The sequence below is a fragment of the Mastigoproctus giganteus genome, chromosome 8 (assembly GCF_048544385.1).
Source record: "Mastigoproctus giganteus isolate SK-2022 chromosome 8, ASM4854438v1, whole genome shotgun sequence".
NCBI classification, from domain to species: Eukaryota; Metazoa; Arthropoda; class Arachnida; order Uropygi; family Thelyphonidae; genus Mastigoproctus; species Mastigoproctus giganteus.
Window position 1 is genome coordinate 92,926,451 of NC_143582.1, and position 25,617 is coordinate 92,952,067.

The 25,617-nt window shown below is 35.8% G+C and overlaps 1 protein-coding gene across 2 annotated transcripts in view; it reads left to right on the forward strand.

The window, feature by feature from the left end:
* LOC150081718 (uncharacterized) overlaps positions 1-25,617 on the forward strand; it is a 1,674,628-nt gene that overhangs the window by 908,488 nt on the left and 740,523 nt on the right. For both annotated transcript variants that reach the window (XM_090378825.1, XM_090378826.1), the window contains 2 exons: positions 5,266-5,409; positions 24,990-25,113. In XM_090378825.1, coding sequence (XP_090234951.1) covers positions 5,266-5,409; positions 24,990-25,113 — 268 coding nt within the window. The remainder of the gene's footprint in view (positions 1-5,265; positions 5,410-24,989; positions 25,114-25,617) is intronic.

The window sequence follows — 25,617 nt, forward strand, 5'->3', positions numbered from 1 at the left end:
TTTCATCCAGTTAAACAAGTAGACCAATAATAAAATAAAATTCACACATTTCACTTATATCACACAGATACCATTATATCCTTAGCTGTTTTGGTGCAAAAACAAAGAACAGAACGTTCTGCAATTAATCTAAATTAAATGATGCACGAATAAGTGACAATAAAAATATCAAGAAGTACAAAATTTTGACAAACTACATTTTTTCATTGAAATTCTTATCAATTCAAATATAATAATAATTGAGGATCCTAATTGGTAAATGTTAGAAAAAGTAAAGTGTGTGCTCTACATAATTTTGATTTGATTAAATTAGAATTTATAATTATCATTAATATTCCTAGTTTAATTGATTGATGTATTGGAGATGTTAATATATGTCAGACATCTTTCTCTGTTGCACAGCCCTAATATAGGTGAACAGTGATATGTAGGAGTGCAGTGGTGCACAGGTTTCAGCTGAGTGTGGTTCAGGCCCATATGAATTTTTAGTATAAAGAGAATTGTGATGCAGAAGAATTATGGATCATGACACAGTTTTCTTTAAACAGTGTTTTGAAACATTGGTGTACATTGTATCTAATTGGGGTCATGTTTAGAGGGAAGCCGTGGAGCAACTGCATTCAGATATCAGTTTACTGTCAATGGCTGCAAAATGAAACCTATCATGTAGACATTTTTATGTAGTGCTTTGGCAGTGAAAATAAATCCAGTATTACTTGGGCCTTTTCATGTAGTGAGGAGGGGTAGCATTTTCTTTATATTCTCCAGGTGCTTAAAAATTTTGTCATGGCCTTATATATAATAAATGGGAGTCATGTACATTTATGAATTTTTACTATTTCAAATCTTTTTCAGTGCAAAATATGCCACGGAAATTTGTTCCTTAATTTATCACCGATGTAAGTGTGAAAATTCTTTAATTGTGACTCTGTTATGTAGTGGAAATAAAATGAATTCTTACAGGAAGTAACTTATGAATTGGTTACATTCAAAAATTTCATGTTTCAGTTGATTGGTTGTTTATCTGCTTCAATTACTCACTCTTGAATCTGGTACATGATAAGTCAGATAGATATACAGAAAAATAACTTTTCAAAAACTAAATGCGCAAGGCATAATATATTATGGGTGGAAATTAACTACAGGCAGTTCTCGCTTTACGAGTTCCCGGGTTTACGAGTTTTTTCCCCCCAAGAATCAAGTATCAACAAAATCAAAAATATGAACATTAATTGCAAAAAATACCGCATTCCAAACCACGTGCATAGCTATACAATACAGTGTACCCCGCTTTACGATATTAATCAGTTCCAGAGACACCATCATATCATTAAAATATCGTAATTTGAATCCAATAGAACATTGTTTTTTGGTAATTCGTTTCAAGATCTAAGAAGTTAATTTTCGCTGTATAACTAAGCTATTTATCTCTCTAAAATGTCATTTTTAAGGTCACAAGCATGACCTTAAGGTCATAAAGGTCATGAGCGTGGTTTGTAAATTGTATTAGTTACCAATTCAAATCATTAAAATGCACTGCACTTTCATCGTTATCATATGTTCCGTTATAGAATCAATTTTAAACACCTTTGTTATATTTTTCTAAAGCACATTTCTGGAAGTCACCACCATGAAAAAATAAAAGCAATTTGCAATTTCCGGTTTATTGGGCTTTTCTGTTACTGCAAGCAATTATAAATGGGTTGTAAACTCGATCCTCTTGCATTTGTGAAAATACTGATAGCTGGAATTGTGTGGTTTCTTTATGTTATTATGGTGAAATATGTTTCCCCTTTACTGAAATCTTCAATCATATAAAATACATAAATAAATTTTCAGAATCTTCTCTTCATTTCTTTTTTTTTTTTTTAAGCTTCACAAACTTACCACTCCACGCGAATCATGTTAGTTGCAATTTTTGTGTGCTGTTAAAAAATGCTTATGTATGCAATTGTGAAATTTATAATTAAAAGAGATTACTTGGACACAAACACCTCTTGAAACAGTTCTTAAGACGACTCCTTGTGCAACAAACCAACGAGTGCCAAGCCAATAATGAATGATCAACGAGTGTGCATTTAGTCGATGATGAAGAATAAACATTCTTTAACATTTGTAAGTTGTAAATAATTTCTCTTTTATTATAATTTGCTTGATTTTACAGGCTACGTTTTCATTTCTTTCAATAAATCAATCATTGTTTAAACAAACTAATTAGCTAGCTAATTTCATTGTTGATAACGTAACTCCTATTTTTAACCTTATGTCTATGGGAAATAAATTCCCGGTTTACGAGTTTTCGCTAGGAACAAATTAACTCGTAAAGTCGAGAACTACCTGTAAATAAAATTGGTGTACATACACCATAGTTTACCCATAAATTTAATTACATAAGTAGTGTAGCGCCATAGTTTTGATTGTATCTTATATTGTGGCTACCTTTACAATGAGATACCAGGCATCGCACTACTTTGAATAAAAACTGCTTCTCTAGTAGAGGAGACTACTGTTATTTATTCTCAGTGGGCATCGCCACCCAGAGGCATTTCGGAGCTAGTCAGCTCACTCATTGGTGGGCGGGCAGGTACCCTGATAATGCAGACATGTCACCACAGTTTGGAAGTTAATTCCACAATACGAGAGATGCCAAAATTGTGGAATTAACTTCGCAACTGCGATGGCATGTCTGCATTATCAGGGTACCCTCCCACCCGCCCACCAATGAGTGAGCCAACAAGCTCCGAAACACGTCTGGGTGGTGGTGCCCATTGAGAACAAATAACAGTAGTCTCCTCTATTAGAGAAGCATTATTTATTCGAAGTAGTGCAATACCTGGTATCTTGTGAAGGTAGCCACAATATGAGATAAAATCAAAACGATGCTGTTACACTACTTATGTAGTTAAATTTATGGGTAAACTATAGCGTATTTACACCGATATTATATAGAAAAATAACAGAATAATGGCAGTGAATTTTAAGCTGGAAATATATAATCCAAGTCTCTTTGCTTGTAATATAGTGTGATGCCTTCACACAATACATAGAACTTTGATAACTGAGATGGGTAGGCTGTGCTCTAACACACATTAAGAAATATACATAATGTAGTTAAGAAGTTTAAGTTAAATACAATTAGCACAAAACAATAAAAAAATATATAATGGGTGACAGTTGGTGACACAGCTATATAGAATAACAGGCATCTTTTCTGCCTTTTGTGTTTCTTACATTTGTTAAATTGATTTCTATTTTTTGTCACATATACAGGGTGTTCCATAACATGTGGGTTATACTTTCAGGATCAATTTAGAACCTAAAAACATTGAAAAAAAAGTTCATATAAAGGTGTTCAACTTGGTAAAATAATGGAGTCACTGGTTAAAGATGCATTGCAGGATCATCTAGACAAGACTGCAGCAATAATTCAGACACAGCATGGGTTTGTTAAGGGAAAGTCTTGTCTGACAAATTTGATTGGTTATTATGATGTGGTCACAAAGGAACTGGATGCAAAAAATAATTTTGATATCATATACTTGGATTTCAGGAAAGCTTTTGACACTGTTGCGCATGGAAGACTACTGTACAAATTGGAGCAGAATGGTATTAAGGGTAAGTTGCTACAATGGATAAAAGGATGGTTAAGTGGGAGAAGACAGAGGGTGGTAATCAATGGGTGCTGCTCTTCGTGGACTAATGTTATTAGTGGAGTCCCACAGGGTTCGGTGTTGGGGCCACTGTTGTTTTGTATATTTATCAATGATATTGATGAAGGTATATCAGGCTTAATGTCGAAGTTTGCAGATGACACGGAGGTTGGCAGGGTTGTTAATGACAGTAATGGCAGTGTGCTACTGCAACAGGATCTAGATAATTTGGGCAGATGGGCTAAGAAGTGGCAACTGAAGTTTAACCTTGACAAATGCAAAGTACTGCATATGGGTAGAAGTAACCCCAGAGAAACGTACCAACTGTGTGGTACTACACTTAAGGTGGTAGAAAATGAAAAAGACCTGGGAGTAATTGTGCAGTCAGATATGAAGTTTTCTGAGCAATGTAGACAGGCTGCTAGGGCAGGTCATGGGGTTTTGTCAATGATATATAGGAATTTTGCTAGCAGGGAAAAGGAGGTGATTGTCCCTCTGTATAAGGCAATGGTCAGGCCACGCCTTGAGTACTGCGTACAGGTCTGGAGGCCTCATTTTAGGAAGGATGTAGAGTTGCTTGAGCGTGTACAGAGAAGAGCAACACGATTGGTGAGGGGAATGAAGGGATTCTCTTACCAAGAGAGGCTTAAGTTCTGCAAATTGCAGTGGCTGGAGACTAGGCACCTGCGCGGTGATCTGATTGAGGTCTATAAGGCCTTGAATGGGTTGAGCACGCTGAATTCTGATGGGATCCTCCCACTTGTTCAGAATACGAACCTACGGGGACATAAGTTCAAATTAAGAAAGGACAGATGTAGAATAGATGTGCGGAAATTTGCCTTTAGCCAGCGGGTGGTTAATTGCTGGAACAAACTTCCATCTGTCGTTGTGGAAGTTGATAGGTTAAATAAATTTAAGGAGGAACTGGACAGGCAATTGGAGGGTATGGTGTGATTTTTTTTTTTTTTTTTTTTTTTTTTTTGGCTGATGCTGCATAAGCTCCTACACTTGCTTTCTTGCATCAAGTGCCACTACTACTACTACTACTACTACTACTACTACTCAATGGTTAGAAAGCTATGACTGTGAATTTTGATAAAATATCTGTAGCTTTTCAGCAGTAAGAAACTATTAAAATAATAAATATGAATAAGCTGGAATTTATATAGTATGAATATACATTTCGCTATTCTTGTCTGCTTATTGTTATTACTTTTTACTGTGGAAACCCCCCCCCCCATTTTCATTTTTAAAAATTGAAACAGCTATTGCTGCTAACTGTTCAGAATTGGACCTGTTTATATGAACATTTTTCATTGTTTTCAGATACTGAATCAGCCCTGAAAGTATTTCATAATGGCATTATGATAGACATTTTTTGTCCTCCATTTTGTTATTAATGTAACTACATTGCTATTTTAAAAGTTTGTGGGGGAAAAATAATAACTGTAAGGTTGCTCATAATGTACTTTGGATTCATTTACCTGTATATTCATCATAATTGTTGGTCTGGCGGATTTATCGCACATGTTGTTGGGGTAATCTGTAATGTGTTAGGTATTAATTAAATATCTGTACGCACAATTTCTATTTTTGTTTTCGTTTACTTTCTTAGCTGAAGATGCCATGCTTGGAGATCAGTCATTCCGTTATCTAACTGCTGATGAGATGAAGTCATTAGGTGATGATTCACTTCCTATTGATGTTACTAAGGATGAAAAAGGAATTGATTCTATGTATCTTGGAAAAGACACTGAAGGTGGGGAGTTTAATATATAATAAAGAATTAAAAAAAAAAAAATCACTTAATTGAGTTTTATAGTTATAAAGGATTTTGTTGATATTGGTACAACCTGTTGACATTTGGAATTGTTAAACCATTAATAGATTAGTAACAATAGATCAATACATTACTACACTTTTTTTGAAAAGTTTTCATTGAAACAGTATAAAATAGTTTTGTATGTGCATAAAATAAACATGACGTGGTAACTTGACATCAGAAATTAATATTATATGAGAGAAGAAAGTTGTGCTTTTACCTCTGTTTTCAAAGGGGTGCTACTTTTAAAAAGGAATGGAAATTTGTGAATAAATGTTTGTTATATGTGGAACAAATGAAATTCTGAGTTCATAATTTTTTAATTAAGATCGAAAAAGCGATAAAGCTCAATATGTCCTACTAATGTTATTATTATAAACTGTAAAAGGAAACCTTATACCTTTATGTAGGAACAGAATTCTCTCAACTCACGTTGGACGCATTATGTGATTATGTAATTATACGGATAAATGTCCCATATTTAATATTAAATAAAATCAATTACGAAAATTATATACATAAATATTAAAAGATTGTCATGCATTCAATTCTCATCCCGAACATGATGCATCAGGAAATGCCAGGAGAAGTCGACAGCCATCAACGCCCCCCAAAAAACCAAACCAATACCACATGTTAACATGAGAACTGAAAACAATTGTCGAATTTATCCTTAAGAAGCATAGGTTAAAATATAAAATAGTCTAAACTTTTTATAAGGGACCAAACTTATTCAGATACACTTCATGCTCACAAGAAGTACAGTGTTTTTTGCAAATGATACCCTCCCTTCCTTAATACTTAAACCTATCGACTACCTGTTATCAGATTATTTTTACTAAACCAATGTGTGAATTACCGTTCACAAATGCGCGTGAAAGTCCACAAGTCCAAAATAGTATAAGGCCTATGAACATTTATGGAATTTGCGTTTAACCTCATTTCAAGAGTTTCTGCAATCAATAATTTAATTTATTCATGTTGCATATTTAAAACTTTCACTGCATTAAAAAGAAAAACATGACTATCATTGATAGCATGGAAAGCAAGTTCCGAGGCACATGTCCTTTTTGCCCTAACTGGTGACGCATGTTGTTGTATCCTCATTGAAAGATAATTTTGTGTCAAACCAATGTATGAGGAATTGCATTCACCGCAAGTAATATTGTAAAGTACATTGTGTGAATCCATGATTGAAATGGAGTCCATCATTCTATGCTTCAAAAGAACATGGAGTTTACTAATTGGTTGGGACACTATCTTAAATTCTGTGTTTTTAAATATATTAACAAATTGTTTGTACCAATACAGTATATATGGAACTTTAATAAAATATTTCTGTTCAGATCTATTGTTCATTGTACCAGTCTCTAGTTTGTTTTGCTTGTTATCTTATCTTCATGATGGGAACCAAATATGTAACTCCTATTTAAAAATCTTTTCACTAGTTCCATAAGTTCATCTAGTAATAACTCCTGAGTAGAGCTATATTTATATGTGTTATAAAAAACTTTTATTAAAAATAATACTTTGTTTATATGTAAACGGTTGATAGCCAGAACAGTGTAAGAATTTACCAGTATTTATCGGTTTCCTATAAATTTTAAAATGTATATTCTCATTAACTCTAGTTAAAGTAAAATTTAGGAAGTGTATAGCTTTTTTTCTGTAGCTTTTCCATTTCTAAAGGAAAATTATGTCTGGTATGTATCTTATTTAATAAATCCAAAACCTTATTTAGTATATTGTCCTTTGTAATGATTAAAATATCATCCAAGTATCTACCATAAAATGTTAGATTTGGAAGAAATGGTCTTAAATATAACTGTTCAATTTTATTAAGATAAATTTCGGCAACTAGTCTGCTCAGGCTAAGACCCATTGGTAATCCAAATATTTGTCTATAAATTTTGGATTGAAAATGAATATAATTGGCTTGAACAAGAAATTTGATCAGAGGAAATATTTCAGTTTTTGGTAAATTAGACATTATTTAAAATTATGGAATCGTCATTAATTAGATCGCACATTGTTTCTAATGCATACTCGACATATACATTCATGTACAAAGAAACTACATCTAGGGAAAATAATTTATCATCTGTGTTTAACTTTTCTATTTTAACTGATTAAATAACATATCCAAATTGTTTATACCAAATGCTAGTGTCTGACGTAAAGATTTTATGATCCCATATAAATATGTCGCGAGTGATTAAAAAGCTGAGTTTTTATTAAGAGACAATGGGTCTAATTGGATGTCCTATTTTGTGCAACTTTACCTGCCCAAAAAGAGTGGATACATTATTAGTTCTAGCTTTTAAATTTTTTAACAATCCCATCAAAATATAATCTTTTTTCATGTATTCAGTGAACATTTTATTAAACTGTTTAATTAAATCGTCAAACATTGTTTTTCTACCAATTGATAAGTGGGGCTATTGGATACAATATTCATAATTGTATCCAATAAAATATTGGATACAATTTTTGTCCATGTAATCACCTTTATTTAAAACAACTACCATATCACCTTTATCTGCTTTCTGTGTAATTATATTGTTATTCTGTCTAAATTTCTGTAGACCGATACTCTCTTCCTTAGATAATTTAGGTATATAAGGGTCCCTGGATTGATTGATAACCCCATTAATCTGCTGTATTAGGCCCTCCCTATTTATAGGACCATAAAATGCAATCGAACCATTTTTTTGCATTTCTTAACCCATATTCAAATTCAATAACCATTTGTTTCATGGGAAGTCACCTAGGTGGTAAATTATAATTAAGATCTGTACTTAAATTAATCAAATCATAATCATATCAAATCTTTTATCTTCATATGATTTGTCCTCAAATCATATGAAGATAAATTAACAACATTGTGATCAGTAATGTTATCCTGTGTGAAAACCTCTTTAAATTTAGTAGTATTGTCTTGTGTCACTATATCCAAAAATATCTGTCATGTATTACTGGTGTAACTTACCACCCCTTCAACTTGCCTCGTTCCACTACTTTTAGTAAAATCTGCTCACAACATAGTCTCTGTAAGGTATCTGTTTTTTAAAAGGAGTAAACTGTGTATTTTGTTAGTGTGTCTGGTATTTATTTCATTAGAAAGCACTTGCTTCCTAATTTCAATGTCTGTTTTTAAATGATGCTAATCGTTACCATGTAGGTACCCCTTTACCTTATTGCGTAAGTGTTGTAATTGACTAAAATACCTTTTCTTTTTACCAACATACATTGATGTTATATTGTTAGCAATATAACATCAATGTATTTGTGTACTAAGTTGTATAAATAATCTCTTGTTATCGCAACAAAATTATGCCTTAAAAGAACATATTAACAAGTGATATTTAAGTATGAATCAAGTGTATTGTGCGAGGGAGAGAAACGAATGATAAGTCAAACTATTCAATATATAAAATTACTAATTAAGATTGAAAGAGCAATAATGCTCAATATGTCCTACTAATGTATTATTATTATAAACCATAAAAGGAAACCTTGTACATTTTATGTAGGAACAGAATTCTCTCAACACTCATATTAGAAGGATTGTGATTACATAATGATATGAATAAATGTCTCATATTTAAAACATAAGTTAGAGACTGGTATAATGAACAATAGATCTGAACAGAAATATTTTATTAGTGTTCCATATATACAGTATTGGTACAAACAATTTGTTAATATATTTAAAAACACAGAATTTAAGATTCTGTGTTTTTAAATATATTAACAAATATTAATAAAAATTGGCCCAACCAATTAGTAAACTCCATGTTTTGAAGTGTAGAGTGGTGGACTTCATTTCAACCATGGATTCACACAATGTAGTTTACAATATTACTTGCGGCAAATGTAATTCCTCATATATTGATTCAACACAGAATTTTCTTTCAATGAGGATACAACAACATGCATCATCAGTTAGGCAAAAAGGACATGTGCCTCGGAACTTGCTTTCCATGCTTTCAATGTTTTTCTTTTTAATGAAGTGAGAGTTTTAAATACACAACATGAATATGTTAAATTATTGATTGCTGAAACTCTTGAAATGAGGTTAAATGCAAATTCCATAAATGTTTGTAGGTCTTATACTATTTTGGACTTGTGGACTTCACATGCATTTGTGAATGGTAATTCACATATTGGTTTAGTAAAAATAATCTCGATAACAGATAGTTGATAGGTTTAAGTATAAAAGAAGAGAGGGTATCATTTGTAAAAACACTTTACTTCTTGTGAGCACAGAGTGTATCCAAATAAGTTTGGATACACTCTGTGAGAATGTTACTAGAATGTTCTCTTTACAGTGTAATAACGTTCTGGTGAAAATGTGAGAATTTTGTCCTCTTAAACTGTCTGGATTAAATATATGCCTAATAAAAAGGTTGTTATTCATCATCTTTATTCATGAATAAAAGGTCACCTGCTCCAACACCTTTCCTTGTCTTAAGGCCGGAGTGAGAACATTTTTCATCATTCTGACAATTATTCCATTTAGGATGTGGTGAGGAATTGTCCATTAACAATTTCTTCAGAAAATATGGTCCAACCTATAAAAAGGACTTAAAACCACAGCGTACCATTATCTCATGTAATGATTTGTTATTTATTGTATCTTTCCTTCAGCAGTTATATTTATTAGCTGCAATGTGCCATGGAGATAAAAGTGACCTTCATAGGACCATAAAATGCAATCGAACCATTTTTGATCATATGTAGTTTGGGTGACACACACACACACACACACACACACACACACACACACGTAATTCAGAGGGTCCTTTGAATTAAAAGGCAACACTGCTTGAACTCCCTTAATCTTATAAAGGTGCAGTTTTATAAGCTTGGTCATAGTTCTGGATGCAGATGTTTGGTTTTTGTAAATGTCTAGACACTTCTCTTGCACTGCAGTCTCCTATGGGGTAATTTATTTACAATTTGACTTGGCTTAACTATGGGTTCTACCCATATTGAGGAATGGTCTCTCTTTTTTTTTTTCTATCAATAATACAGCCAGTTGTATAAATGCACATATTAATGACCCAGTTAATTAATATACACTTTTTTTTTACCATGTGAAGATATTGCTGTCACTGCATCAAGGTTTTGCTTACAAGAAGGTGCTTTTACCTGTACATAAGCAAAAAATTTAAACTATTAAACTAATGTGGTATGGAACATACCACATTTCTAGGGGGAGCATGGTTGATGCCATCTTCATGGCATCACTCCCCCGTCACACATGCATACATACTGCTTTGACTCCTTGCAGTCATAACTGGACTAGTAGAGGTAGCAAAATTATACATTAGCTCACCAGGATGTTGGATATCTCTATGATGGCTGTCATAATCTCAAAAGACCTGACTCATACTACATGGTAGAAGAGATAAGAAGGTAGGAGAATTTTGTTCTAGATGCCAAACATGGTTTTTACCAATTCAGAGCACCTTGAAATGGACACCTGTATGTGGTGATGGATTTCCAAGTGATGCTTCTGGTCTTCTAGCATCACTGGAATCTGGCATGTGCACACATGCACCACAACCAGTGGAAGCTTGGGAAGGGGAACCATGGTGGTGGAGAAACCCAGTTTCAATATGTGAATTTGTTCCCTGCTTTGACAAGATAGGAGATCCATGACTTGCCTGATTGACAAGGACTGGTGGTTGATTTTTAATGCTACAATCAACCCTATTCCAATAGATCTCTTTCCCCTTGGTCCTGAAACAGGGTCAAGATTTATTGGAAATACAGGTATGATGCTCTAAGAAAATGTGGCATCCCATTTGCATACACATCACCCGTTGGTTCATGAGTTGTTCATATTATAGGTGGTAGATGACTCTCATCAACCGGTGCAATACCACCACTTTGCTTATTGGAGGCTTGAAGTGGTGGAACCCATGTTTAGTCTCCAGAGCTAAGTTCCGGTCAACCCTTCCCCACCTCTTCCATCGGGTAGTACGACTGCTGACTTTTGAGGTTATGATGAATATCATGGCGAGATCCAATCTTTCTTACATTTCAAGGGTACAGCTCTAAAACGGTGTTCGCAGGCCGGCCACTAGTTAGTACACCGGACCGAACCTATTGGTAACTCTTTAGATGGCTTCCGGATCAGCTAGTCTATAATCTTGCTACCTCTACTCTGCCAGATAGTGACTGGAGGGAGTCCGAGTAGTGTATATGCAGGGGGCATTGTCGAGGCCACGTTATACCCCCAGGGGCTCACATCTGGTGAGTATAGGCTTGGCACACCCAGGGTCCTGAGCTGGATATCATCATTCTTCTATTTCTTGGTAATTCCTCTCTCTCTCAGGGTAATAGGGAATTTTTTTTTTTTTTTTTTTTTGGCCGGTGCAGTATAAGCCTCAGGCTTCCTTGCACCATATGGCTAATAATAATAATAATAATGTCAAGGTTCTGGGCAAATTCTTACCCTGTATATGCCCTATATCCAAACATTTCATTACTTCATACAGCATATCTCTCCCCCACTTTTACTTTTTCTTACTATTGAATACATGAAAACTAATAGAGCAAGCTTATCTGCGAAAAGATCTAAACCCCTCAAACACTTTCTAGTTCATTTCACAAATATACTTGGTCTCAATTCTAATCTCAATGACGTTCATTTCCACATGCAGTCTGCCAAACCCCATGTATTTTTTGTGACAGAATCTCAGTTATCGGTTGATTCTATTACTGCTCATCTCAGTTGCCCAAATTATTCGCTGTATGATTCCTTTTGCCTCAATGGTGATACTTGTGCATATGTCCGTTCTGATATTCCCTGTCAGAGACTTGGTAATTTGGAATCTCCTCTTTTCGATCTTCTCTGGTTTAAAATCTCTCTACCTCATTGTGTTAAATTCATCTGTTGTCTCCACCGTTCTCCCAACTCCACTAATCACTTGGAGCTCTTTGACTTCCTCTCTTTGCAACTTTACTTTCTCCAGTCCAACTTTCCTAACAGTGAGGTAATATTCCTTGGTGATTTTAATGTTCACAACTCCAGCTGACTTCCGTTTTCTAGTCACACCAACCTATCTGGTCGAGATTCTGAGACTTTTACAATTACTAATGACATTGCACAGATTGTTCATTTACCTACAAGAATACCGGGTAATTTTAACCATACATCCAACATGCTTGATCTTTTTCTCACAAACAACCCTTCTAAGTACACGGTCGAAGTGAGTGGTCCTTTAGGCACCTCAGATCACAACTTGGTGATTCTCTTCTCCAAAGGAGCCTTTATCTGATGGCTATTCCCAACTTCATATTGTTTGGCATTACAAGAATGCAAAATGGGATGACCTGCAAAATTTGTTTTCTTCTTTTCTTTGGTCGGATTACTGTTTCAAAATTTATGATGTCAACATTTGCTCAGATCGTGTCAGTGAAATTATTCTTGTAAGAATGGAATCCCTTATTCCACACTCCACTTTAAAATCTCATCCTTTATCCTAAACCTTGGTTTTCCAATAAATGTGCTAAGGCTGCTTAAGAAGAACATTTCATATTGTAATTGGCTTGTTTCCAATTCTTCAGTTTCATTTTCTGCCTACACCAAAGCTCGCAACAATTGTAAAGCAGTTATTAATCAGTCCAAACTAGAGTTTGAACAGGCTAAGAGTAGAAAACTTGCTTCTTGCCCTAATGGTAGCCGAGCATTCTGGTCTCTTGCCAAAGCTATTGGCCGCAACCTTTGCCCATCTCTGCCCACTTCCATCAAAACCAGATGGTTCTCTTTTCACTTCAGCCAAGGATAAAGCTGACCTGCTAGCTTCCCATTTTTCTTCCCACTCATGTATTAATGATCTTGGTAAAACACCTCCCACCATTCCCAACATGCTCCATTCAGTGCCTCCTGTGGCCTTCTGTACTCTTTCTACTATTAGGGTATTTTAGATGACATAATATGTAGTTTGACAATTGGCAGTCAGGGAGCAAGATGTGTGTGATCAACAGCTCTAAAGATCCATTCAATAAAACCAAAGATGGGATTAAGAGATTAGTTGCCAATTTTTCTTTCTTTGATGATTTGTTTAAATGTCTTGTAATTATTTCTCTTTCTGTAATTTTATAAATTTAATTTCAATGTTTTTATGAAATTATTTCCTGTAATATTTTGTAAATTTAATTCTTAGATTTTCTAACACTAATTCTACTTAGATACATTTTTTGTATCTTGTAAGCTTAAATTTTTAAGTTTATAGTGGACAAAACAATAGTTTTGGTAACTACTTAATTTTTATATTTTATTTCTGAATAAAATTTAGCTGATTTAAATTCTGTAAATTCAATGTTGTAACATTTTTTTTTAGTTAAATTACTACCTTGATAATGCTTGCGACAAGGTCCACCTTGAGGAATTCATTTGAAGATATCATGATTCAACTGGAAATGCTCATAGGCAATTTTTGTATGAGTCATGAGTTCATTGCTTGCATAGCCTGTAACATCTATTAATGGGTCAATCTAGTTGATAATCATTGCTCAACTGATGTTCTTTACTTTATACTTGATATAAGGAGTGTAAGAATCTCAAATTAAAACTTAATGCATTACTAGAACTACAGGCACTTAAGATTCTATTAAGCTGCCAAGTGTGCACCCAAGATACAGGAACCAGAACAAAATAACCAAGAGCATGCTGCTCTGTTCAACAGGATTTTCTTTTATTGGAAAATTCCAATAAGACAAAACTAGGGAAGTGGGTAACATATTTTGTAATAAGGATAGGTGGGCTAGAATTCCAGGATAAGAAATCAAATTTTAAGTGCAGTAAAGACAATGTTATTATTTATGTGGGAAGTAATGATATTAAGCACACACAAATGGATAGTTTTTTTGGAAAAATATAGGACCATGCTGAAAAAATGGTTCCTCCTACCCTCACTTAAAGGTAGGAGGAACCCATTTTGTGGAGATGGGATTCATTTGAAAAAAGGTGGTGCAAAAGTTTTTGCTAGTGTCACTATGTTTTCCAGAAATTCTGCAGTTTGCATGGAGAAGAATTTCATGTATTCTGCACAGATGCCATCAACATTTTTCAGAAACTTTGTTTTCCTTGTCACTAAGGAAGGCACTTTCCACTTGGCTTTCCTTCCTGCATTCCACTGGGTTTTCATGTGTCATGATGATTGGTTGTTGACTGCAGACCTCTGGATCCATTTTACACTCTGAGTTATCTGCTACTGAGTCAGTTTGACTTGTGGCATGAGTCTAACTAAAGTTTGATGTTTGGACATAGTATTGTTATTATTATTAGCCATGTGGTGCAAGGAAGCCAGAGGCTTTTGCTGCACCAGCAAAAAAAAATTCCCGAGAGAGAGAGAGAGAGAGAGAGAGAGAGAGAGAGAGAGAGAGAGAGAGAGAAGAGAGAGAGAGAGAGAGAGAGAGAGAGAGAGAGAGAGAGAGAGAGAGGAGAGAGAGAGAGAGAGAGAGAAGTAGAAAGGAATCACCAAGAAGAAAAGAATGATGATATCCAGCTCAAGATCCTGGGTGTGCCAAGCCCATACTTACCACATGCAAGTTCCTGGGATTAGTAGTAGAAATGGAGGCATGTGATGCAAAAAAGCAAGCATATGAGCTTATGTAGCATCAGCCAAGAAAAAAAAAAAAAAAACACACACATCCGTTCCCACTAAAATCTTGTCCAGTTCCTCCTTGAATTTATTCAAGCTTTCAACTTCCACAATGACAGATGGAAGTTTGTTCCAGCAATTAACCACCTGCTGGCTAAAGGCATATTTCCGCACATCTATTCTACAACTGTCTTTCCTCAATTTGAATTTATGCCCCTTCAGGTTCGTAATCTGAGCAAGCGGAATAATTCCATCATTGAGCTTGTTCAAACCATTCAAGGCCTTATGCACCTTAATCAGATCACTTCACAGGTGCTTAGTCTCCAGATGCCGCAATTTTCAGAACTTAAGCCTATCTTGGTAATGGCACCCTTTGTTCCACTCATTAGTGAGTGGAACAAAGGGTGCCATTCTCTGTGCTCGTTCTAGTAGCTCAACATTTTGCTTAAAATGAGGCCTCCAGACTCAAGGCATGGCCTGATCATTGCTTTTTATACAAAGGGATAATCACCTCCTTTTCCATACTTGCAGAATTCCTGTATATCATTGACAGTACCCCATGACCTGCTCTGGCAGCCTTTTGGCATTGCTCAGTGGTATGAGCTTCCTTCGCTGAGCAATACTCTTGATCTGGTTATCAGCAGTGATCATTCATGTATTAGAAATTTGCAGATGAAAGAACCACTAGGTGGCAGTGATCACAGTGTACTGACGTGGGATTTACTTAAAGATTTAATTACCATCAGGGGTAAATTAAAGGGTTTTTGCTTCTGTAAAGGCGAGTACAGTGGTCTCAGACAGTTTTTAAATTCTGTACAGTGGGATCAACTGACGATGTTACCAAAAGTAAATTCTAAGTGGGAAGCATTCAAAGAATTAATCGTGGATGCTACTAAAAGTTTCATACCTATTAGAAATATTGTTCAAGGTTTAGGCCTAAATGGTTGTCAAATGAACTAATGAGACTCGTAACAGAGAAGAAAAATGCATGGGATGCATATAAATTATCAAGCGACTCAGAAGCCTATGGCAGATATAAGTTAATGTTGTTTGGTTTGGTTTTTAGGAGCATAGCAACTAAGGCCGTATTGCTCCGGGAATATGCGGTGGTCATTCCCTGACTTTTCCGCATCCTCTGTATTTGGTGGTGACGGGTTCGAACCCCGGTCTAATCAAGAAGCGTGTATATAAGTTAATCTGTAATCAGGTCAAAAAGGAGGTTCGGCAGGCGAAGGCAGATTACGAGAAATCCTTGGCAAAAGATGCTAAGAAAACAGCAAGGATTTCTTTACTATATAAACTCTAAAAGGAAGGGGATGAATCTGATTGGTCCACTTGACATCGATGGTTCGACTGTTGATGATCCTGCTCAGATAACAAACAAACTGAATGAGTATTTTGCATCTACATTCACACGTGAGGGATTATTAAGGTTTGAAAATGGCAGAAGGTTATCAAATTGTAGCAGGATACTTAATGACTTTGTAATAACTGAGAGCAAAGTGGAAGAGAAACTGTTGAAGTTAAACGTAAGAAAAGCACCTGGGGGTGGATGGGATCTATCCAGTTATATTAAAGGAGGCGGCAAAGCAACTAAGCAAACCCTTAGCCATAATTATGAGAGCATCCTTGGACTCAGGGGAGGTTCCCACGGACTGGAGATATGCAAATGTATCCCCAATTCACAAAGGGGGATCGAAGGGTGACACTAGTAATTACAGACCAGTTAGTTTAACTTCTGTTCCGGGTAAAATAATGGAGTCGCTGGTTAAAGATGCATTGCAGGATCATCTAGACAAGACTGCAGCAATAATTCAGACACAGCATGGGTTTGTTAAGGGAAAGTCTTGTCTGACAGATTTGATAGGATATTATGATGTGGTTACAAAGGAACTGGATGCAAAAAATAATTTTGATATCATATATTTGGATTTCAGGAAAGCTTTTGACACTGTTGGGCATGGAAGACTATTGTACAAATTGGAGCAGAATGGTATTAAGGGTAAGTTGCTACAATGGATAAAAGGATGGTTAAGTGCGAGAAGACAGAGGGTGGTAATCAATGGGTGCTGCTCTTCTTGGACTAATGTTATTAGTCCCACAGGTTCGGTGTTGGGTCCACTGTTGTTTTGTATATTTATCAATGATATTTATGAAGGTATATCAGGCTTAGTGTCGAAGTTTGCAGATGATACAAAGGTTGGCAGGGTTGTTAATGATAGTAATGGCAGTGTGCTACTGCAACAGGATCTAGATAATTTGGGCAGATGGGCTAAGAAGTGGAAACTGAAGTTTAACCTTGACAAATGCAAAGTACTGCATATGGGTAGAAGTAACCCCAGAGAAACAGTACCAACTGTGTGGTACTACATTTAAGGTGGTAGAAAATGAAAAAGACCTGGGAGTAATTGTGCAGGCAGATATGAAGTTTTCTGAGCAATGCAGACAGGCTGCCAGGGCAGGTCATGGGGTTTTGTCAATGATATATAGGAATTTTGCTAGCAGGGAAAAGGAGGTGATTATCCCTCTGTATAAGGCAATGGTCAGGCCATGCCTTCAGTACTGCATACAAGCCTGGAGGCCTCATTTTAGGAAGGATGTAGATTTACTTGAGCGTGTACAGAGAAGGGCAACAAGATTGGTGAGGGGAATGAAGGGATCCTCTTATCAAGAGAGGCTTAAGTTCTGCAAATTGCAGTGGCTGGAGACTAGGCACCTGCGTGGTGATCTGATTGAGGTGTATAAGGCCTTGAATGGGTTCAGCATGCTGAATTCTGATGGGATCCTTCCACTTGTTCAGATTACGAACCTAAGGGGGCATAAATTCAAATTAAGAAAGGACAGATGTAGAATAGATGTGCGGAAATTTGCCTTTAGCCAGCGGGTGGTTAATTGCTGGAACAAACTTCCATCTGTCGTTGTGGAAGTTGATAGGTTGAATAAATTTAAGGAGGAACTGGACAGGCATTTGGAGGGAATGGTGTGATTTTTTTTTTTTTTTTGGCTGATGCTGCATAAGCTCATACATTTGCTTTCTAGCATCACATGCCACTACTACTACTACTATATCTGACTGCATAGTTACTCCCAGATCTTTTTAATTTTCTACCACCTAAGTTTAGTATGACACAGTTGGTACATTCCTCTGAGGTTACTTCTACCCATAGGTAGTATTTTGCATTTGTCAATGTGAAACTTCACTTGCCGCTTCCCAGCCCATCTGCCCAAATTTTCTAGATCCTGTTGCAGTAGCACACTGCCATTACTGTCATTAACAACCGTGCCAACATTTGTATCATCTGAAAACTTCGACATCAAGCCTGATATAACCTTCATCAGTATCGCTGATAAATATACAAAATAACAGTGGGGCCCAACGCCGAATCCCTGGGGACTCCACTAATAACATTTGTCCACGAATAACAACTTCCATTGATTACCACTCTGTCTTCTCCCACTCAATCACCCTTTTATGCATTGTAGCAACTTGCCCTTAATACCATACTACTCCAATTTGTACAGTAGTCTTCCATGAGTGACAGTGTCAAAAGCTTTCCTGAAATCCAAGTATATAATATCAAAATTATTTTTTGCATCCAGTTCTTTGTAACCACATCATAGTATCCAATCAGATTTGTCTGGCAAGACTTTCCCTTATGAAACCTATGCTGTGTCTGAATTATTACTGCAGTCTTGTCTAGATGATCCTGCAGTGCATCTTTAACCAGTGACTCCATTATTTTCCTTGGGACAGAAGTTAAACTCACTATTCTTCAATTACTCACATCACCCTTAGATGCCCCTATGTAACGTGGGGATACATTTGCACATCTCCAATCCGTGGGAATTTCCTCCGAGTCCAAGGATGCTCTCATAATTATGGCTAAGGGTTTGCTTACTTCCTTTGCCACCTCATTTAATATAACTGGATAAATCTTATCCACCCCAGATGCCTTTCTTATGTTTAACATCAATAATTTCTCCTCCCCTTCGCTCAGTTATTACAAAATCATTAAGCACCCTGTTACAGTTTTATATATTTCTGAATTTTTCTCCCTTAATAACTCCTCTTGTGTGAATTTGGATGCAAAATACTCATTTAGATTATCAGCTATCTGAGCAGGATCATCAATATCAAACCACTTATCAAGAGTATTACCCTTTCTGGTTGCCTCTTGAACATGCTGCTTTAGAAAACAATCATGTAATAAATCCACAATAGTCATGCTGGTGTGCAAGTGACCAATCCACAAGTTCCAGCCAATATCTAGGAAGTTAAAATCCCCCATTATAACACAATGTGATTTACTGGCCCATTTTATTTCTCTGTACAATTGTTCGTTTGTTCATTTTCTACCTCCAAGTCATCCTGGACATCCACACATTCACCTGCATTTGCCTTTTGTTCTTTACTTCATTTGTAGAATGGGCAGATGTACTTTAAACGTTGCTGTTAGTTGAACCACATTATATCACATTTGGGGCAGGCCCCAAATGTGTGTAGTTGGAAGATGACTTTCATGAACCGGCGAAATACCACCACTTTGCTTATTGGAGGCTTGAAGTGGTGAAACCCATGTTTGGTCTCTAGAGCAAAGTTTCCGGCATCCCCCTCCCCCCATACTTCTCCTTCAACCCACGAACGGTACTAAGTACTATAGGTTTTGATACCTTTCGTGTTTGGGGTTTTCATAAAAAAAAAAAAAAAAAGGCCACATAGTAAAATTGGCAATATGACATGCATTGGATTGCTGCTTCCTGATCTACTTCACAATGGAAGCACGCGGGATGGATTCTTGAAATTTCTGATTCTGCCATACTGGGCCTTTAGATTGAAATTAGTCAGACTAATTTACTTTTCTCCACAGCAGTAGTATGCAAGAATTAAAACCACTTGTACTTTAGGTGTTCTAGACCAGCGGTTCCCAATCTTTTTTGACTCGCGAACCCCTTTCAACAAAAATAATTTTTAGTGAACCCCTTTCAGCATAATATTTTTAGAGCGGTCCACTAAGCCTATATTCTCTGAATCATATAATATTTCTTAATTTTTATTACAAAATACAGTAAATCCCGCTATTCGAGGGGGTTACGTTCCTGAGAAATGCCGCGAATACTGAGTTATGGCTCCCATAGTAATAAAGGGGTTCCGTTCCAAAGTATGAACTAGTCTAAAATTTTTGTCTATGTACCTTCATAATATGACCATTAGAAATGCAAGCATATGGCATCGAAATGAAAATAAGAAACAATTTAATATTGAATGTAATATTTATTAGAAATTTCAAACAAATCTTTCAAACCAGCGCCTTTGCTAGCTAAAAAAACTTATCCTACCAGTGCTATCACCAGTTTTGCTAAAGTGTTGATAAAGGAGTTTTGCCTTTTCACAAATGATGAGTGAACTTAATGGAATTTTATTTTGAGTTCGGTCTTCTATCCACAGATTTTAAGCTTTTTCCATTTTTTCTAATTTAACATCATGAGTTACAGAGCAAATTTTTGAAGCAATTAGCGCGTTTTCACGGACACTACGGCAGATTTTTTCTTCCGATTTCTTGATTGATCGTACCATTGACTCAGTGATTTTATAATGTTTTGCCACTGAGGAGACACTTTCACCATTAGAAATTTTATCTAATAACTCAATTTTATTTGCTAATGTCATCACCTTCTTTGATCTTTTCACATTTCTTTTGTTATTCGTAGCCATATTTTTGTACGGGTTAGAAAGAACTTGTCCACAATAAAGTCAATTTCTTCCGTTAATACACTCGAAAAAGTCTGTTTTACACTGCAAAATGGTAGATTTATCAAATCTACCGTTTTGCAGTGTAAAATTTATCATTTTTGTAAGCATATCAATTTGTAAATTGATAAATTTATTCAATTTATAAGCATATAAATTAATTAAAAGCAAACGACGAAACCTTCCATGACAAGCGCATAACACATACTGAACAAGGATTAGCGAGAAACATCCACGCTCGCGATTTTGTCACCCCTCTCCCCCACCCACTGAGCGCTGTTTTGACCGGGAAAGATAATTTTGGCCACGCCCATGTTTTTTTTTATGACGGAAAATGTTTACGGTGCCTTAAAATTCACATTTTTTTATGTTTCATTTTATATTAAATCAGCGACCGCGAAACCACCAATACAGATACAGCGAATAGCGGGGGTTTACTGTATTTCTAGTACTACGTTTTTATAAGCGACATAGCATAATAATTTTATTATTAAGTATCATTTATACTTTATAAAGCAGTTATTAATTGGTCCAAACTAGATTTCGAACATGGTAAGAGTAGAAACTTGCTTCTTGTCCAGTGGGAGCCGACCATTCTGCTCCCACTGGACAAGAAGATAACTATTGGCTGCAAATTTTTGCCCATCTCTGTTCCCACTCCTGTCAAAACCAGATGATTCTGTTGCCACATCAGCCAAAGATAAAGCTGACCTGCCGATATCCTATTTTTCTTCCAACTCATGTATTGATGATCTTGGTAAATCTCCACAAACCATTCTCAGTACACTACATTCAATGCCTCTTGTGGTCTTCCGTCAAAAGGATGTCAGAAGGATTTTTATGAATCTGATGCTAAGAAAGCTCCTGGTCCTGATGTTATTTCTCCACTTGTTCTGAAAACCTGAGCTCCTGAAAATACTTCTGTTCTTTGTCACTTTTTTTACTTCCTTATTCCAAAGGTGTTTTTCCTTTTGCTTGGAAATTTGCTCATATCCAGCCAGTTTCTAAAAAGGGTGAAAAATCCCTCCCATCCAATTATCGTGCCATTGCAATTACTTCTACTTTTTCTGAAGTAATGGAGAAATCAATTAACAGCAAACTCTTAAACTATCTAAAAACATTCCGTCTGATCAACAATCGCCAGTATAGATTCTGTCAGTGTCGATCCAATGGTGATATTCTGGCTTATGTTACCTATTTACGGACAAATTCAATGGAAAAGTTGGGTGAAACACAAGCAGTTGATCTTGACATCTCCAAGGCTTTTGTTCATGTTTGGCATAAAGGTCTTCTAAATTAGCTTCCATCCCATGGTTTGCCAGCTGTGTTTTGTAATTGAGTATCCAGTTTTATCTATGATGGCTCACTGGTTAATGGTAGACAGTTCTCTGTCTTCTAACTTCTCCACTAATGCCTGTGTTCTCGAAGATTCAGTTCTTTCTCCCACTCTTTTCCTCTTGTATATTAATGACCTTCTTCATTGACTGGAAATCCTCTCCATAGTTTTACTGACAGTAGCACATTGCCTTCCACCTTTCAGTTTGAAAAACCTTGCCCTGCTCAAACAGCTTTAACTTCTCAAATATCCGCTACCATTTCTTTAAATGCTGATCTCCAGGTAATTCTCCAGTGGGGCCCAATCGACATAGTGCTGCTCAACACTTGCAACCTTCAGAAACCTACAAGGAAAAGATCAAGAAGTATCCACTAATAAGACAAGAAGTCAAAGAAATGTAACATATGAAACAAGTAATGACCATCTCTCACCATGTCAACCATCAGCATGGTGCCAAAGAGCCTCTGCAACAGGCCCCTAAAGATGACTTACATAGACCTCTAGAAAGCTGCGATCCTGAAAACTTTATAGGATAGTTAGTTCCTCAACAACACTAATAATAATAGTAGTAACTGAACACAACCACCCACCCCATGCACTTGGTACCAGTACCTATCATATGGTGAAAAAAATCCCACAGAGAGAAAAGGTAATAATAATAATGATGATAATCTGTACTGTTTTATTACAGATTTATTTTTATTTATTATTTTTTGACAGTTGCTTTGACTTACTTTTGTTACATAATTTTGAATGAATTTTTTTTTATCAAGGCCGTTATTATTATTAGCAGCCATATAGTGTAAGACCCTGGGTGTGCCAAGCCCATATTCACCATATGTGAGCCCCTGGGGTAGATTTGTTAGGTATTTAACCATTTCTTTCAGTCCATTCTCTCATTTTACCAGTTTAACATGATAAATTGGATATGTGGTTGCCATGGTAATGGAGTCCAGCATCCCAACCCAGTCTTGTGGTGGAATTTATAGGTTAAATTTTGTTCTGATTTATTTATTATTTTTTTTATTTACTAAGGCTCTGTGATTTCTTGATCAAATGGCATCTTGGGGAAACAGGATTCATTAGATTTGTTAATTTCAATTCTATTTAACTGTAGTTAATTTTACCATATTTATACCCTTGAAAAAGCACTGGCTTTAGAAAATAAAAGGGTAATTAATGTATGGTAATTTCTGGGTATATTGCCTCTTTCACAAATAATTTATGTAGATTCATTTAACCCTTGAATTCTTCATTTTGAGGAACATATAGGCTTTGGTTTGGGTTCGTGGTAGTGAGCCCCCCCCCCCCCCAACAGTGGAGTGAATTTTTTTGTGGAATTTTTAAAAAATTTGCTATTTGTCTTCCCATCTGCGTAACTTTTATAGATTCTATTGCAGTAGCATACTGTCATTAACCACCCTACCAACCTATATATCATCTGCATACTTGGACATTAAGCTTGATATGCCTTCATCAGTATTTTTGATAAATAAAAAAACAACAAGATCCAGCAATGAACCCTGGGGAAGTCCACTAATAACATTAGTCCATGAAGAGTAATGTCCATTGATTACCACTCTGTCTTCTCCCACTCAGCCATCCCTTTATCCATAGCACCAACTTTCCCTTAATGCCACACTACTCTAATTTGTACAGCTGTCTTTTATGTTCAACAGTATCTAAAGCATTCCAGTATTCCAAGTATATGATATCAAAATTATTTTTTTCCAACCACTTCCTTAGTGACCACATTGTAATATCAAATAAAATTTGTGAAACCAGATTTCCCCTTAAGAAACCCATGCCGTGACCGAAATATAATTGCAGCCTTGTCTAAATGATCCTGCATTACTTCTTTTTTCAGTGACTCCATTATTTTTACTGGAGCAGAAGTTAAACTAACAGGTCTTTAATTACTTGTCACCCTTTGATCCCCCCTTTGTGAATTGGGGATACATTTGCACATCTCCAGTCTGCAGGGACCTTCCTTGAATCCAAGGATCTCTATCTCATAATTATGGCTAAGGGTTTGCTTACTTCCTTTGCTGCCTCCTTTAGTATAACTGGATAGATCCCATCCACTCCAGGTGCCTTTTTTATGTTTAACTTTAGCAATTTGTCCTGCACTTTGTACTCAGTTATTACAAAATCATTTAGCTTCCTGTTAGAGCTTGATAAATTTCTGGCCTCCACTTCCTACAAAATTCCTCATGTGTGAATGTAGATTAAAAATACTCATTCAGTTTGGCAGCTACCTGAGCAAAATCATCAACAATCAAACCATTGATATCAAGTGGACCAATCTGATTCGTCTCCGTCCTTCTAGAGTTTACATAAGTAAAGAAGTCTTTGTAAAGGATGCAAAGTTTTACTTTGCATCCTCTGCCAATGATTTTTCGTAATCTGCCTTTGCTTGCCTAATCTCCTTTGTGACTTGTATCTTTTATCTACCATAGGTATCTGTGTCTCCTGATAATTTATATGTATACCATGCATTTTTCTTTTCTGTCACAAGTCTCATTAGTTCATCTGACATCGATTTAGGTCAAAACTTTGAACAGTATTTTTTAGTTGGTATGAAAAGCCTAGTAACTTCCAAGATTAATTCCTTGAATGCATTCCATTTAGAATTTACTTCCCTACAGGTAAATTCTTTTCCGTGTATCTCTATATATTTTTTTAATAATTTTATTGGATAAAATAATATATTCATTTCAGCCAGTTATGTGAGTTTTTGTGCATAAATATTGCCTAGAATTTTGAATAAAATTTTCAAAATGACCTGTTTTTTTTTTTTTTTTTTTCCCAGCACCATTAACTGTTGAAGAAGAACACCTTACACCTCAACATATTTCTCACACTGTGGAATCAACATTTACTGGCAACTTTGTTCCTGATAACGTTGATATATCAAGAGCTCCAGTTCATGCTGGGTAATTATGCTTTAGATTTTTTCTTTATTGAGGAAGTGTAGGTCACTATTAAAAATGCATGGCGTTTGGTCCTACTACTGGTGCCCAGACACAACATAATTCACAATAGGGCACAGATGAAGCTGTTTCTTCCCTCTGAACTATGATTGTAAGACAAAAATTTAATCTTTTACACATCAGTTGTATATGCAACAAAATGAAACAAATTGGGCAATATTTTGAGTTTGACATCATTCTGTAACAGAGTTATTGTTTAGTCTAGTTTTCAGTTAACTCAAGGAAAAAAAGGTAGCTAAAGGTTGAATTATTAAAACTTGAATGACTCTGATGATGAAAGGGTTTTTTTTTTTTTTTTTTTTTTTTCGGGTGGGTGGGGTTCCATATTAGTAAGAAATCACATGCATTTTTCAAAGGTGAATCTGTAATCTACTGTGCAGTTTTTTGCCTCTAAAAAGGTTTATTTTTGCATTGAATGAAATCAGGTTATACATGAGATACTGGGAA